This window comes from Bombina bombina, chromosome 4 (assembly GCF_027579735.1).
Source record: "Bombina bombina isolate aBomBom1 chromosome 4, aBomBom1.pri, whole genome shotgun sequence".
Taxonomy (NCBI): domain Eukaryota; kingdom Metazoa; phylum Chordata; class Amphibia; order Anura; family Bombinatoridae; genus Bombina; species Bombina bombina.
This window is the reverse complement of record NC_069502.1, coordinates 404,362,225-404,380,665: the sequence shown is the minus strand read 5'-3', so window position 1 is coordinate 404,380,665 and position 18,441 is coordinate 404,362,225. Positions and strand designations below refer to the sequence as shown.

General features: G+C 38.7%; 1 protein-coding gene across 1 annotated transcript in view; it reads left to right on the top strand.

The window, feature by feature from the left end:
- Positions 1 to 1,225: 1,225 nt before the first annotated feature.
- The window catches only part of MELTF (melanotransferrin), a 108,442-nt gene continuing 91,226 nt past the window's right edge, over positions 1,226 to 18,441 (top strand). The window contains exons 1-3 of the mRNA XM_053709039.1: positions 1,226 to 1,375; positions 6,554 to 6,647; positions 12,087 to 12,269. Of these exons, the coding sequence (XP_053565014.1) occupies positions 1,226 to 1,375; positions 6,554 to 6,647; positions 12,087 to 12,269 (427 nt within the window). The remainder of the gene's footprint in view (positions 1,376 to 6,553; positions 6,648 to 12,086; positions 12,270 to 18,441) is intronic.

Here is an 18,441-nt window from a genome sequence, read left to right as displayed (position 1 = left end):
GATAACTATGCCCCTTAGTGTCTAGAAAACAATGGGAGCTGCCATGTTGTAACTTAGGTTACCTTCTCTGTTGTGACCAGTTAGGGACAGTTGTAAATAGGTCACTAGAAAGTGCAGCCAATGGCTGTGAGAAATGGAAGTGCAGAACACTGTTATATTCCAAACAGGAACTGAAATGCTCACAATTTCAGAAAGGAATAGCAGGAAAAGGGGACAAAATAAATAATCAAAGTATATTGCAGACTTTTTTTATACATACAATTTATCATTTTATATTACCATTTTAAAGTGTTTAATTTTCCAGTTAATCTTGCTTCTCCCCCAACGCATTTGAATGTACCTACAGTATATTGTCCTTCTTAGATTTTTTTTGCTATTTATGTACTTAAAGAACCTTTTAGGGTTAGACTTAGAATCCTTTGCAATTAATCTTTGATTTTCAATTTTGGCTAATGTGATTGCTTTTTTGTATGCTTTGTTACATTCCTTATAAATATGGTTTGTTGTGTCTGTACTATTTTCTTTGAATAATTGTAATGCCCTACGTTTTTTCCTAATTTTTCTTAACACATTTTTATTTAGCCATATTGGCTTGGATTTTTTATTTTTATTTTTATAACCATATGGTATATGTTGATATGTATATTTATTTAACACATTTTTAATAGTTATCCATTTATCATCTGTATTTTTATTAGAGAATACTTTGTCCCAGTTTATGTTATTTAATGATTTCCTTAAATTGTTGAATTTTGCTTTCTTAAAATTAAAAGTCTTAGTTAAACCTTTAAGACACTGCTTATGAAAAGAGATTTCAAATGTGACCATGTTATGATCACTGTTACCAAAATGTTCTATATTTGATATTATATCTATATTGTTTGATAGTACTTAATCCAATATAGCTTTATTCCTAGTTGGCTCCTCTATTATTTGTGACAAGAAGTTATTGTAGGTGTAATCCATCCTTACTGTACAAATTGTACCCAAGTGAAAAGTCAGCCCAGTGCTCTAAAAAGTCCAATCCCTCATTTTTACACCATATTTTTAACCTTGAGTTAACTGACCTTAGCTCCTTCAGCCTTACTGAGCTAGCACATGGCACTGGTAATATCTCTGAAAATATTACCTTGGAGGTCCTTGCTTTAATCTTGCTACCTAACTCCTTGAAGTCATTTGTATATACATTTGCACTTACTAAAAAAAGGTATCTTATTTTTCAGTTATGTGCCTGAGTGAAGTTAGATGGTGCACCACTGACCCAGAAAAACAAAAATGCAATGATATGAAATCAGCTTTTGCTAAAGCTCAGATTGTCCCTTCTCTGTCCTGTGTTAATGCGGCTTCATCTTTAGATTGTGCCAAGATGGTTATGGTAAGAAACTTTACACCTCTACTCTTAGCATTGTTATTCCTGAATTATTTGCTCACCATTCAATATATTATGCCTTTGGTCCTTACAAAGTCTGTTTACATTTGTTATTACATAAAAAAATATATTTGTAATCCAATGCACCTTTATGAATAATAATAATTATTAATAATAATAATACAACCTCTCATCCACTCACCCACTCAGATATTAAAATCTATCCATCTTACAGTCCATCCAAATGTATGTTGGACTGTATGTACCCAACCAAAACATTTTCTGTATGTGTAAGTACATCATGAAGTTTAATATATAGCTATCTCTTTGGCTGTATGTTTTATATTAATATACAAATGCCACAATGGCTTAGTCACCACAAAGGTAATTGATGTGTTAATACAGTAAATGATGAATCACACAGGCTTAAAGAGACACAAATCGTGACTCTACAGTATAATTCGGCACTAAAATCAACACTTGACAAAACTGCACCCTCCACTCTTCGACGTACATCAATCACTCAACCGTGGCACACTAAACAGACCAGATATCTTCAGCGATGCTCACGGGCTGCTGAACGGCAGTGGAGGAAATCACGCACCTTTGCTGATTTCCAACATTATAAATTCACCCTTAAGTCCTACAACTCTGCGCTCAGCCTGGCCAAGCAAGTCTATTTCTCCTCCCTTGTGTCATCTCACGCATCCAACCCGAGAAAACTGTTCTCAACCTTTAACTCCCTTCTACGTCCGCCTGCCCCCCGCCCACTACCAACCTCACTGCTCAAATTATTGTTGATCACTTGAAAAATAAAATTGACACCATTAAAAAATAGATCTGCACCTCGCACCCGGCAAACCCAGCGATCCTACCAACCCCTTCTGTTAACAAAAATCTATGCTACTTCCCTCCTGTAACAGAGGAAGAAGTCTCTGCACTCCTATCCTTGGCTCATCTCACAACCTGCCCACTTGACCCTATTCCTTCACAACTTATTCCCTCTCTCTCTGCTTCACTAACCCCTACCCTAACTCATCTCTTTAACCAATCTCTCACTGCTGGCACATTTCCTGACACATTCAAGCATGCGTCAATCATACCAATCCTAAAAAAGCCCTTGCTTGACCCCTCCACGCCTTCTAACTATCGACCGGTCTCCTTACTTCCCTTTGCTTCAAAATTATTGGAACGACTAGTCTATAATCGGCTAACTCAATTTCTCACAACTAACTTCTTACTTGATCCACTACAATCTGGTTTCCGCCCTAAACACTCAACAGAAACTGCTCTTGCTAAAGTAACAAATGACCTGTTAACAGCTAAAGCAAAAGGCCATTATTCCTTACTAATTCTTCTTGACCTGTCCGCAGCTTTTGACACTGTTGACCATCCTCTCCTCCTAAAAATACTACATTCATTTGGCATTCAAGACACAGCCCTCTCCTGGTTTGCATCATATCTTTCAAACCGCTCATTTTCAGTTTCCTTTAACAACATATCTTGTGATCCTTGGGTCCCTTGCTTTTCTCTCTTTATACATCCTGCCTTGGAAAACATACAGCCTCCTTTGGATTCCAGTAGCATCTATATGCTGATGATACCCAAATCTATCTTTCCTCTCCTGATATCTCTCCCTCTTTACTCAACCAGATTTCTGACTGCCTCTCTGCAATTTTATCTTGGATGTCTTCACACTACCTCCAACTCAATCTGTCCAAAACTAAGCTGCTTCTCATCCCCTCCTCTTCGAGACATCCGACACCTGACATTTCTCTGATGGTTGGAGACTCTATTCTCAACACCTCACCCCGGTTCTGCTGCCTTGGGGTCACACTAGACTCAGAACCCTTCCTTACTCAAAAAACTACAAAAATACTTATTCATTCCCTCATCTGTCACACATTGATTATTGCAATCTACTCTTAAATGGCCTTCCAAAACACTGCCTCTCCTCCCTCCAATCTATTATGAATGCTCCTACTAGACTCATCCACCTAAGTCGACGATCTACATCAGCTGCTCAGCTCTGTCAGTCTCTACAATGGCTCCCCATACACTCCAGAATACAATTTAAAGTATTAGCCCTAACCAAAGCACTCAACAGTCTAACTCCCAACTATATTTCCTCTCTCATCTTGAAATATTCCCCATCCCGTCCTCTTCGATCAACCTCTGACCTACGTCTCTACACTCCTGTTATCTCTACATCCCACTCCCACCTCCAAGACTTCGCACGTGCTGCTCCTGTCCTCTGGAACTCTCTACCCCGCTCCATTAGACTGTCTCCAACCTTGTATAGTTTCAGACGATCCTTGAAAACCCACCTCTTCAGAGAGGCTTACCATTTCTCCTCCATCCCACATCCGAACCAAATACAACCGATGTACCAAGCTACCCCAACCTTATGTCTCTGCACCCTAAACCTATAGACTGTGAGCTCTCCGGAGCAGGGCCCTCTTCCTCCTGTGCTAGATTTGTTTAGTTTTGTTATGTTTTGTATTTTATCACAAATCTTTGTCATTGTATACCCCTATCATTGTACCCAGCGCTACGGAATTTGGCGGCGCTATACAAATATATGATAATAATAATAACCCAAGTTTTTTCTTTCATGAATTAGAGCATGAATCATGAAAGAAAACATGTGGGTTTTGTGCCCTTTTAACTTGCAAATACATTCTGGTTAATTTCATTAAGCAAATTGGCATAATCTGGTATGATTGTAAGAAACAGTTGCCAAATATAAGCAGACGCCTTGGACAATAATTAATCATATATAACTATTTAGAGTTCCCAAAGTGAATGTTAAATTACAATTTGTCATTCATATGTAGAAGAAAAATTAATTAAAAACATCCTTAAAAAATTCTTGAAGTTATATGCAGATATAGCCCTGATCTTATTCATTCTGCCTATAGAGACATCAAGTGGTTGTGCTTTCATTCTCACAGGAAGTGTCAATTTAGAAGGGATCTCTACTATATTTGCCCAGAATGGCTTTTTGTTACTTGAGGGGCTGCCTCAAACATAAATGTTCATGAAAGACGATTGCCTAAGGGAGTAGCTCAAGAATACCAAAACGATTAGTATTATTATTGTTATTATTATAATGATTTATTTGTAAAGCACCATAATATTCCTAATATCTGACTATCTTACAATTTTGAAGTACAAAAAAGGTTAAAGTCATAGGTTGACATATGTACAGAATCCTAAGTTAAGAGTTATCTCTGCAAATATATGATGCTATGATGCTTTAAATTTCTTCTAGTATAAAACTGCTTTATACCACATCAACTCACCTTCACAAATGTTTTTTGATATATTTATAGGCACTTGTAAAGGACTATTAAATACCGAAAAATTACATAACCAACAAGTATTTAATAAGAAAGACAAAGCAATAGTAGGACTTAATTTGAATTTTAACCCTTGATTACCGAGACTTTTTAGAATTTCTGCTATTACTTATTATATATATATTTATTTATTAAATAGACAACCCAAGGTATTGATCTAGGCCAATTTTGGTATATTTCGTGTCACCAATTCACCTCCAAATGCGATCAAATAAAAAATAAAACATTAATTTTTTTTCACAAACATTGGGATTCTCACTGAAATGATTTACATACTGCTTGTGCAATCATGGCACAAATGGTTGTATAAGCTTCTCTGGTATCCCCTTTGTTCAGAAATAGCAGACATATATAGCTTTTTTGCCATTGCTTCTTGATAATTAGAAGGCCGCTAATTGCAGCTGCACACCACACCTCTGTTATTCCTGGGAGTGAATGGGGTTAATTAGGTAGCTTGTAAGGTTAATTTTAGCTTTAGTGTAGAGATTACCCTCCCATCTAACACTTCCAAGCCCCTGATCCCTCTCAAACAGCTCTCTTCCCTCCCTCATCCCCCACTGGTCACCCCCATCTTATATACTGGCAGATAGTCTGCCAGTATGCAGTTTTAGATCTTTTTTTATTATTATTACTTTCTTCCGTGTGGGATTACCCCCTTACCTTCATTTAGCCACCAAAAATGAGCCGGCTTGTAAGCTTACTTTCCTTCTTTTTTTAAATAAAGATACCAAGAGAACAAAGAAAAAAATTATAAAAGGAGTAAATTAGAAAGTTGCTTAAAATTGCATGCTCTATCTGAATCATTAAACAGATCCCTTTAAGTTGAAGGGAATCCATCCTCCAATGACATCCACCCAGGTGCTTGCTTGAGTATAATTAGCAATAGACAAACTGCTGCACTCACAGGATTTTCACAAAATCAACCAAAATAAGTGTTGTAGTTTGTCTATTGCTATATATATATATATATATATATATATATATATATATATATATATATATATATATATATATAAATTTCCTTTAATCTTCTGCAGAAGAAAAAACGCTGCACTCACCGGTCTTGAGAATGATACATTTTATTCATAATCTCAGCAATTCATCATCACATGAAAACCCCAAACGTTTCAGTACCCAGCTGGTACCTTTTTCAATGGGTAATGTCGAAATGTGCAAATGTTCCCTAACAACAACACCCACCCGTTCCCTATTTATACCCTGTGTTCTGCATATCCGGGTCAGCCAACCCCATGTCTTTACACCTTGTAGATTCCGACGTGCTTGAGACACTTCTCCGCAAAACACATGGCTAATTAACATAGCCTCTCCCACTCATGACGAGTAGCAGCTACAACAGACGTGACTGAACCCGGACCAATCTAAAAACATCACCCCCCGAACAGTGCGATCACATAGAAAGAAATGTATATATATACTTAGAACCTGTCAGTGTATTATATCCTAATGTGTTCTTTATTTTCGGGTCAGCCAACACCATTGATATATTTAGTGTCTTTCTATATTGCTTATGTTGGAAAATCAACACAGTATTGAATTGTGGTAAAACATGTTTCAAACGATAATAAACACATACAACTGAAGGGCTAAAACATTAACCAAAGTCTTATTATTACTTATGTAACTAACTGCAATATTCTTTTCCTGATATATATTCCAATTATTATATGGACACAACCATTTATGTAAATTATTAAGCAAACAAAATATAAAAAGCATACTTAAGTGACAACAGAATACCTAGAGCGTAAACATCCATTTGACTTCTTTCATTTTCTCCTCTTCATTTTCTATTCACATACAGAACAACCGGGCAGATGCTGTTGTGCTTGATGGTTCTTTAATTTATCAAGCAGGCAAACAATTAAAACCGATTGTTGCAGAAGTTTATGATCAAGGTATGTGCAAAAATATAGCAATTTCTGTTATTATTATGGAGAAAAGTTGAATACACGACTGATGATGACTGCAAGTACACAGGAAAATTTTGACTGGATTACGAGTTGTGCGTTAGGGTAAAAAAGCAGCGTTAAGAGGTCCTAACGCTGCTTTTTTACGCCCGCTGGTATTACGAGTCTTGCAGGTTTAGGGGCACCGTACACTTCTTTGGCCTTACCGCAAAACGACTTACATAAACTTCGTAAAGTCTTTTTTCTATGGGACTTCCATAGCGCTGATATTACGAGTCTGTCCTGGGAGGCCAAAAAGTAAGCGGTACACCCTACCCTGTAAAGAGTCCTAACGCATTTAAAAGTCAGTAGTTATGAGTTTTATGGTACAACGCCGTAACATAAAACTCATAACTAAAGTGCTAAAAAGTGCACTAACACCCATAAACTACCTATTAACCCCTAAACCGAGGCCCTCCCACATTGCAAACACTATAATAAAAATGTTAACCCCTAATCTGCCGCTCCGGACATCGCCACCACCTACATTATATTTATGAACCCCTAATCTGCTGCCCCCAACATCGCCGACACCTACATACTATTTATTAACCCCTAATCTGCTGTCCCCAATGTCACCGCAACCTACCTACATTTATTAACCCCTAATCTGCCGCCCCCAACGTCGCCGCCACTATATTAAAGTTATTAACCCCTAAACCTAAGTCTAACCCTAACACCCCCTAACTTAATTATAATTAAAATAAATCTAAAGAAAATTACTATAATTAACTAAATTATTCCTATTTAAAACTAAATACTTACCTGTAAAATAAACCCTAAGATAGCTACAATATAACTAATAGTTAAATTTTAGATAGCTTAGGGTTTATTTTTATTTTACAGGCAAGTTTGTATTTATTTTAACTAGGTAGAATAGTTATTAAATAGTTATTAACTATTTAATAACTACCTAGCTTGAATAAATACAAAAGTACCTGCAAAATTAAACCTAACCTAAATTACACTAACACCTAACACTACACTATAATTAAATAAATTAACTAAATTAAATACATTTACCTAAATTAAATTAAATTAGCTAAAGTACAAAAAAAACAACACTAAATTACAGAAAATAATAAACAAATTACAGATATTTAAACTAATTACACCTAATCTAATAGCCCCATTAAAATAAAAAAAACTCTAGCCTAAACTAAACTACCAATAGCCTTTAAAAGGGCCTTTTGCGGGGCAATCAGCTCTTTTACCTGAAAAAAAAATACAAACAACCCCCCAACAGTAAAACCCACCACCCACACAAACAATCCCCTAAATAAAATACTATCTAAAAAAAACTAAGCTCCCCATTGCACTGAAAAGGGCATTTGGATGGGCATTGCCCTTAAAAGGGCAGTTAGCTCTATTGCAGCCCAAAGTCCCTAATCTAAAAATAAAACCCACCCAATACACCCTTAAAAAACCTAACACTAACCCCCTGAAGATCAACTTACTGGGACAAGTCTTCAACCAAACCGGGCCAAAGTCCTCAACGAAGCCGGGAGAAGTCTTCATCCAAGTCGGGCGAAGTGGTCCTCCAGACGGGCAGAAGTCTTCATCCAGACGGCATCTTCTATCTTCATCCATCCGGCGCGGAGCAGGTCCATCTTAAAGACATCCGACGCAGAGCATCCTCTTCATCCGACGACTAAAGTTGAATGAAGCTACCTTTAAGTGACATCATCCAAAATGGCGTCCCTTAGATTCCGATTGGCTGATAGAATTCTATCAACCAATCGGAATTAAGGTAGAAAAAATCCTATTGGCTGATGCAATCAGCCAATAGGATTGAAGTTCAATCCTATTGGCTGATCCAATCAGCCAAAAGGATTGAAGTTCAATCCTATTGGCGGATCCAATCCGCCAATAGGATTGAGCTTGCATTCTATTGGCTGTTCCAATCAGCCAATAGAATGCAAGCTCAATCCTATTGGCTGATTGGATCAGCCAATAGGATTAAACTTCAATCCTATTGGCTGATTGCATCAGCCAATAGGATTTTTTCTACCTTAATTCCGATCGGCTGATAGAATTCTATCAGCCAATCGGAATCTAAGGGACGCCATCTGGGATGACATCACTTAGCTTAGTCGGATGAAGAGGATGCTCCGCGTCGGATGTCTTGAAGATGGACCCGCTCCGCGCCGGATGGATGAAGATAGAAGATGCCGTCTGGATGAAGACTTCTGCCCATCTGGAGGACCACTTCGCCCGGCTTGGATAAAGACTTCTCCCAGCTTCGTTGAGGACTTCGGCCCGGCTTAGATGAAGACTTCTCCCGGTAAGTCGATCTTCAGGGGGTTAGTGTTAGGTTTTTTTAAGGGTGTATTGGGTGGGTTTTATTTTTAGGTTAGGGACTTTGGGCTGCAATAGAGCTAACTGCCCTTTTAAGGGTAATGCCCATCCAAATGCCCTTTTCAGATAGTATTTTATTTGGGGGATTGTTTGTGTGGGTGGTGGGTTTTACTTTTGGGGGTTGTTTGTATTTTTTTTTTACAGGTAAAAGAGCTGATTACTTTGGGGCAATGCCCAGCAAAAGGCCCTTTTAAGGGCTATTGGTAGTTTAGTTTAGGCTAGGGTTTTTTTTAATTTTGGGGGGCTTTTTTATTTTAATAGGGCTATAAGATTAGGTGAAATTAGTTTAAATATCTGTAATTTGTTTATTATTTTCTGTAATTTAGTGTTTGTTTTTGTTGTACTTTAGCTAATTTAATTAAGGTAATTGTATTTAATTTAGTTAATTTATTTAATTATAGTGTAGTGTTAGGTGTTAGTGTAACTTAGGTTAGGTTTTATTTTACAGGTACTTTTGTATTTATTTTAGCTAGGTAGTTATTAAATAGTTAATAACTATTTAATAACTATTCTACCTAGTTAAAATAAATACAAACTTGCCTGTAAAAATAAAAAAATAAACCCTAAGATAGCTACAATGTAACTATTGGTTATATTGTAGCTTGCTTAGGGTTTATTTTGCAGGTAAGTATTTAGTTTTAAATAGGAATAATTTATTTAATGATAGGAATATTTATTTAGATTTATTGTAATTATATTTAAATTAGGGGGTGTTAGGGTTAGGTTTAGGGGTTAATAACTTTAATATAGTGGTAGCGACGTTGAGGGCAACAGATTAGGGGTTAATAAATGTAGGTAGGGTGCGGTGACATTGTGGGCAGCAGATTAGGGGTTAATAAATTTAATATATTGGGGGCGGCAGATTAGGGGTTAATAAATATAATGTAGGTGTCGGCGATGTTGGGGGCAGCAGATTAGGGGTTCATAAGTATAATGTAGGTGGCAGCGGTGTCCGGAGCGGCAGATTAGGGGTTAATAATATAATGCAGGTGTCAGCTATGTCGGGGGCAGCAGATTAGAGACTAATAAGTGTAAGATTAGGGGTGTTTAGACTCGGGGTTCATGTTAGGGTGTTAGGTGTAGACATAAATTTTATTTCCCCATAGGAATCAATGGGGCTGCGTTACTGAGTTTTACGCTGCTTTTTTGCAGGTGTTAGACTTTTTTTCAGCCGGCTCTCCCCATTGATTCCTATGGGGAAATCGCGCACGAGCACGTACGACCAGCACACCGCTGACTTAAGCAGCGCTGGTATTGGAGTGCGGTAAGGAGCAAAATTTTGCTCAACGCTCACTTCTTGTCTTTTAACGACGAGTTTCTGAAAACCCGTAATACCAGCGCTGTAAGTAAGTGAGCGGTGAGGGAAAACTGCTCGTTAGCACTGCACAGCCTCTAATGCAAAACTCGTAATCTGGGCCTTTGTTTTATGTGGAAAGGAAATAGCTGAGTTTGAAAACTGTTTCTTTTTTAGATACCTCTCATCACTTAAAGGGATGGTAAACTCTTCAATATAACTTTTAAAAAAATTAAAGTTCATGCCAAAATTTTTCTAAAAACCTCTTCATTTTTTATTAATACTTCTAATAAATTAATTTTTTTTATTCATCTATTAGCTTATAGATTATGCTCCCCTGCCAGCCTCCCTCCTCTGTTTAATTTTTTCCCTTTTTTTTCTGCCCAATCAAAAGCTCAGCCATCAGGTCCTTTCAAGCATGCATAGTAACCACAGTCTGTCAGTGCTTATTACTTTTTTACACAAGTGGCACAAAAAAGAGGATTCCTAATTTACTTCAACTGATTGATGCTCATCAAAAATTATAATTTTTGTAAATGCTCTTTTTTTCATGATCAAACCATTTTTTTTTCAATCTACTTTCAATTTTTTTTATTTTAGACAAGTTGATTGGAGGTATGCGCTATTGTTATGATAGAAAGCACACACGATTGCAGGATGAGAAGCGTTCTTTTAGCTGTGATGTGAACGCTCTACCCATAACAGGGATGTGTACAGCGGGCGGGACTGCTGTACACGTCAACCTGCTTGTAAAGCAATACGTTTGGAGGGGAGGTGGCTAAAAGAAAAAAAAAATATTAGAAAGCGTTCATTGGTTGTGAACGTGCGGCTCTACTCCTAGTGATGTGTACAGCGGGCGGGACTGCTGTACACGTCACTTTACTTTTGAGGCAACGTTTTCTGAGGGACCAGGGTAATAAAATTATGGGAATAGCTCTACTAGTGATGTGCACAGCAGGCGGGACTGCTGTCCATGTTTATAAGGTGCTGAGAAGCTTCATTGGTGGGCGGGGCCAAATACATGATTGACAGGAATTATAGGATACAAAATTAATGAATATATAATAATGTAAGATTTTTTTTTTTTTTTTGATAATGGAATTTTTTTATACAACATGAAATAAAACATTTGGCAACTTTCATTAATACAATTTACCATCCCTTTAATTTCTATGTAGGTTGTATTTGGTTTGTTTTGGATATGTTTTAGATGCTCTTTAGAAATATCTGGTGGAAAATGTAAATACATTTCAAACACAATAACTGTCAGTGAAAAATCAATAAATTATGACTACATGGCTATGTTTAGAAGCACATTGCAATTCTGTGAGTGAGCCTAACTGGACCTAGTTAGGAATAGCAAAAAATTTAAAGACGTTCAGACATACCTCCTAAATAGGGCTGAAAACGTTACAAAGTCAAATATTTACATATATACTTTTTCTCATAATCTCTTATTGATGCATATGGATTACATTTTCGGTGTGACAGGGCTTATGTGGGCATCATTCTGCTGTAAAGAATAATGGTTGGGATGGACATTTCCATGGACATTGGGTAGGTCAGTTAGTAACTGAAGATACTCCTTTATAATAATGACTCAGTCCACCTTAAATATAACACACAGTTCCCCTGACCTTGCTTCACAGGCTTCCTGTTGGCATTTATTATGGTTTAGAGGGGCTGGAATTGTCTGGTTGAATTGACATAGCTGAAGTTTTATTGTTGTGTGACAGGTGTGGGGACCTCTTATTATGCTGTTGCTGTTGTAAGAAGAAATTCTAGCATCACCATAAACACCTTGAAAGGCACCAAATCTTGTCACACAGGGTTACAGAGGACAGCAGGCTGGAATGTTCCCATTGGGTATCTAATTGATACTGGACGTATGTCTGTTATGAAGTGCAATATTTATCAAGGTAAGGAACTGCTTGGCAAAGGCTTACTTATTAAAAATAGATCATGCGGTGCTTCTATAGATAGACAGTGCTTTGTTATGTGTAATTCCTGATAACTTTAATAGTAAATTAATTCGCTCAAGCACAACAAATAACAGCACTAAAAAAGTTAGTGTGACTTGAGACCTGAAGTAAAGTGTTAGGACTAAAATAAAAGTAAAACAAAACACATATAAAACACATTAAAATAATCTATTACACACGCGCATATATATATATATATATATATATATATATATATGTATAAAAATCTCATATAAGGTAGAAAATAAGATAAGAAAAGACAGAAAAAATACAGGATTCCTTAGCCAGCACTATCCATCTCAAACTATAATACCTAAATAGATATTCCACATATGTAGAGGTATCCAATCACACCAAAAGCAAAGATATGGAATACACGATTTTATACACAAAATACAAATTTATTAACTGCAAATGTCTAAAAAAAACCCTAAACAATATATCCCACCTTAAACTAGCTAAAAACACCCTTTGATACGTAGTATGTTGTTCAGCCTTCTGCTTTAGTGTGTAATACACATTCCTTATCCTGCGTTCTTTTCCGCCAGTATTCCGCTTATGTCAGCGCTTCTCTGTTATGCTAACTGCCGTCTGAGCTAAACGTAGCTTCTTCCAGGGTCAATTATGGCAACAAACTTTGGTTGTACTCGAGTGGTCCATTCAGAGTCATATCCAAACACGCGTGTTTGTTAAGGCTGAACAACATACTACTTATCGAAGGGTGGTGAGAATTGACAGGGGCCCCTTAGTTGGGAGTAAATATCTCAGTAGGAGTTCCCCTAGGTCACTATAACTTACTATGCTTGAACTCTGCTGATAGTTATAAGCATATGTGTTCATCCTATTAGATTACACAGTTGTTATAAATGATTGCCCTGCATCTTCTTTTACTAACCTGCATGAACTGCCTTTTATCGCTTATTGCTTGAAGCTGCTAACACCCAATAAGCTGTATGGATATGTACAGATATGTACAGATTATTAAGCACACCATTATCTGCTTGTCTTTGCTATATGGGATAAAATTCTGACGTTAATGCTACAAATACAAATGCAATGATATTTGCTTAGTATTGATTTATGGACATTTATTTGTCTAGCGCATTGTTATGCTGTGTCTTACTAACAAATGTATATGGTTGTGATGACCAAATTACTATACCATTCCATGGTTATAAGGGTTTAGTAGCATAGATTGGTGATATTAGAGACAGGAAATAATTTTATATATTAATTTCTCTCTTAATTAACCCTATAAGACGTCTTTTATTATTGCATATCTTACTCTACCATGGCCATTGGTATATGTTTTAGCTAGTTTAAGGTGGGATATATTTGTTTTTTGTTTTTTAGACATTTGCAGTTAATACATTTGTATTTTGTGTATAAAATCATGTATTCCATAAGGAATCCTGTATTTTTTTCTTTTCTTATCTTATTTTCTACCTTATATGAGATTTATTCCAATAAATTATTCCTCCGATGCACCCTGAGACACATTATTGTTGAGGTCTCAGGATTTTCCGTACTATATAATTAATTTGGGTAGCTCTATGAGCTGGTTTGATTAAACTACTTTTGATATACTGTATATATATATATATATATATATATATATATGTATATATATATATATATACATATATATATATATATATACATATATATATATATATATATATACATATATATATATATATATATATATATATATATACACAATGTGTATTTATATGTATATATGTGTTTATATGTGTACACATGTACATGCACATATACAAGTATATACACATATATATAAACCTTTGAGCCCTTCCCAGTTAAGAAAAGGTAGATTTGGATGTATATTTGTCTTGGAGAGTGAATTGGAACCAGGGCTGATCTGTAAAAAACAATTCTTCCCAGGGAAAAAGTTTGGTTTACTATTTCTCACAAAAAGGTTGCTTGTTCCAGTTCTCTCTTATTAAACAGTATGTATTCCCATATATAATTGCACATATAACTTATATATATATATATACACAAATACAAAATTTGTTTTTTTAGCACACCTTACAAAAAGTTTAAATCAACATCTGGGAGTGGTGCCAATATGACCCAGTAATTACACAAACAAAGAGGTATCAGCGCACATCCATTTTCAAAAGCACAACATATTTTTTACTGCTGCAAAAAATTGCCTGCATATACATCAAGAGACAACTATCTTTTTTTAAATATTGGGAACTTAGTCACACAATATGGCCATATTTTGCTTAGCCAGTCACCGCTTACAAGGTGCCCCAATTCGACTGGTCCTACTCTAAATCCTTTTGCCACAGAGGGCTGAAACATTCCTGCTTTTACTCTTCATAATAGAATGAGACTCCCTGGCTTTTTATTCACAACTCTTTAACACTGTAATGAGCACACCTGAACTTGGGTGGGGTGTGTCATGAGATGCAGGACATATGCAGGACACAGCAATGATGGTACAACTCTATTTTATTACAGAGCATAGCAATACACATCCAGACAGGTTGATTGTACTAAACTAACTGCGACACAGACACCGGACCTAAGCCCCGCCCACCAGCTAGTGACATCACATCCTGCTATCATCACATCTTCCCCTTTTTCAAAGGCAAAGCATACATTCGCATATATTAAATAACAAGGTACACCAACAGGGTATACAACAACATTTTGTTTTAGAACATTATAAGAACAGATAGATTAGAAAACATGAACAAATAAATTACATCCTGACTTGGACATCGGGGTAGACTACCCTAGTCCACAGTGACCATGGGATTATTCTGCCCATACTTCCGGTCACTGTTCTAGCTAAAGTCAGTCCCTGTATCGGGCCGGAAGCCTCACCACTCTTCCGCTTGATGTAACTTTGCATGAACTGTCCTCTGATACAGAAGATGGTGAACAAGAGTCTGCTGGAGGCAAAGATATATCCCCGCTATGATCTTGCTGAGGGGAAGGCACCTCTCTTAGAACAGGAGATCCCACCGGCGGTGGTACTGAGGTATCCGGTTCCAGACTCTCAGGTACAGGCTGAAGATGTCTCCGGTTACGGCGTGTAACCGTCCCTCCCTCTGTAAGGACTGTGTAAGACCTTGGTTCTGGAGAGCGGCCCACTACCGTAGCAGGCGTCTTCCATTTCTTCTCATCATCCAGTTTAATTCTGACACTTTGGCCCGCTTTCAGTTCCTGTAAAGGCCTGACAGAATGTCTCCTGTCGTAGAAGAAACGATAACCCTTTTTGGCCTCTTCATCCCTCCTAAGGACTTCGTCCCGAGGAACAGGGCCAGGCGGCTTGAAGACACCCACTGAGGGTAAAGTGGTGCGAATCTGGCGTCCTAGCATCAGCTGTGCCGGGCTAAACCCGGTGGCTTGAATGGGCGTCGCCCTGTATGACAAGAGGGCTAGGTACGGTTCAGATTGCTTTAGGATGAATTTTGTTGTTTGAACTGCCCTTTCAGCCATTCCGTTGGCCTGCGGATAATGTGGACTTGACGTGGAATGTACAAAATCATATTCCCTGCTGAAAGCACTGAACTCTGTAGAAGCGAACTGCATGCCATTATCACTCACCAGCTCCATTGGAATGCCCCAGCGGGCGAACAAGCTCTTCAGGCGAATGATAACGGCCTGACTTGTGATATCATTCAGGGGTGCTATTTCCAAATACCTGGAATAGTAGTCGATAACAACAAGAAACTTTTTCCCGTGCAGTTCGCACAAATCAGCAGCTATTTTCTGCCACGGCCCCGCAGGCAGCGGAGTAGACATTAAGGGCTCCCTTCTCTGAGTAGGCCGGCGTTCCCGGCAAAAGGCACATTTAGACACGTGATTTGCAATGTCGGAGCTGATCCCAGGCCACCACACAGCTGTAGCTGCTCTTTCTCTGCACTTTGTAATGCCTAAGTGGCCATCATGAATCCTGTTTAACATCTCCTTCCTCATGCTGACAGGAATTACAATACGGTCTTGGAACAGCACCAACCCCTCCAGCTCCGTGAGCTGCGACCTCTCTGGCTGGTAAGCATTTAAAGACATCCAGGCTGCCCGGCTCTCGGGCCAGCCATCTCTTATGTACCTTATAACTTCTTGCAGATCTGTGTCCAAATATGTCTCTTTCTTTATCTCTTCCAGTTTCCTTGAAGAAATGGACTTAGAGGCCAGAACTGAATCAACATACACTTTTACATCCGATTCTGTAGAGGATTCTTCAGCAGCAGCCAGCGGGAGCCTGGACAGTGTATCTGCCACAACCAGCTGCTTCCCCGGCACATGCACTGCCTGAACATTGAACCTGAGCAGTCTCATTAAAAGTCTCTGGCATCTCAAGGGTGTTTTGTCGATGTCATAAGAATTGATAAGAGGGACTAGCGGTTTGTGGTCAGTTTCCAGACTAAATTTCTCCAAACCCACTAGATAACGCTGAAAGCGCTCACAGGCCCAAACTGCAGCCAGGCACTCTTTCTCAATTTGAGCGTATTTTGACTCCGCAGCCGTCAGTGTGCGGGAACAGTAGGCGATGGGCTGTAGTTTGTTGTCATTCAGCTGCAGGAGTGCAGCCCCCAACCCATAACTGCTTGCATCAGCACTAACCACAGTCTTTTTTGAAGGGTCGTAGAACCCCAGCACTGGGGCAGACCCCAGCAGGGACTTAGCATGCAGGAACGCTTTTTCTTGTGAGGGTCCCCAAACCCAGGCAACATCTTTCTTAAGCAACTCTGTGATAGGGTGCAAAACTGTAGACAAATCCGGAAGAAACTTGCCCACGTAATTTACAAGGCCCAATATCTGTCTCAGCTCATGTACATCAGAAGGGCTTTTCATCTGTTCGATAGCCCGAATTTTCTCGGGGTCCGGCTTGATGCCATCCCCGTTGATGATATGCCCAAAGTAGCATAATTCAGTTTTCCTAAAATGACATTTTTCTTTATTCAGCTTCAGCCCAGACTCTTTGATAGCCTGCAGCACACAACTCAAACGCTGATCATGCTCTTCCACTGTAGACCCATACACTAGAATGTCGTCCATGACGACTGCTGTGCCCACGTGGCCACTCAGGAGAGAACTCATTTCCCTCTGAAAGATCTCAGGAGCGGAGGATATCCCAAAGGGAAGTCTGCAGAAACAGAACCGACCTACCGGAGTGATAAAGGTAGTCAGTTTGCGGCACTTTGGATCCAGGGGGATCTGCCAAAAGCCGCTAGAAGCGTCTAATGTGGAAAAGAACTTCGCCCCAGCCAACTTCGGGGCTATATCTTCCAGTGTCGGCAGCACAAATCTCTCCCTCTTCACTGCCTCATTCAACCTTTTCAGGTCCACACAGATGCGCACCTTTCCGTTTTTCTTTGCAACTGGAACAATGGGGGCACACCAATCAGTTGCTTCAACAACCTCTTCAATAACCCCCATAGACTTCATGCGCATGAGCTCTTTCTCCACTTGAGGCATAAGCGGGAACGGAATTCTACGAGGAGTAGAAATACTGTACGGGACTGCGTCACTTTTAAGTGCTATACGGACAGGTTTGCAGCTCAGTAGGCCCAACTCGCCAAACATATCTTCAGAGATCTCATTCACTCTGGCCACGAGGCCCAAGTCACAGGCTGCTTTTCTGCTCAATAAACTGTTAACACACTGACCTCGGATCACATGCACCCACATGGTGAACTTCCTTTGTTTGTACTCACAGCTGGCAAGAAATTTCCCCACACAATCAATGCGGCCACCAGGACTATGAACATTTGTAGTAACCTTCGCCAGCTGGGGCTGTCGAGGCAGTCTCATAAATTCAGCAAAAGACATTACAGTGATATCTGCTCCTGTGTCAATCTTAAAATCAACATTGGCTCCCATTACAGTAAAGGTAACTTTCCAATCTTCCTCTGAGCTTGTCCGTTCCACAACAGACCCCACAAAAGACACTTCCTGACCCTCCTGGTCACTGTCCACCTGCATCTCCTTAATGTATTCAGTTTTACACACCACTTCAAAATGGCCTATTCTGTTACATTTTCTGCATCTTTTATCTCTGGCCGGGCATATAGCACTCTGATCATGAGCCCGGTAGCACCGTGTGCATCGGCCATGTTGCGCC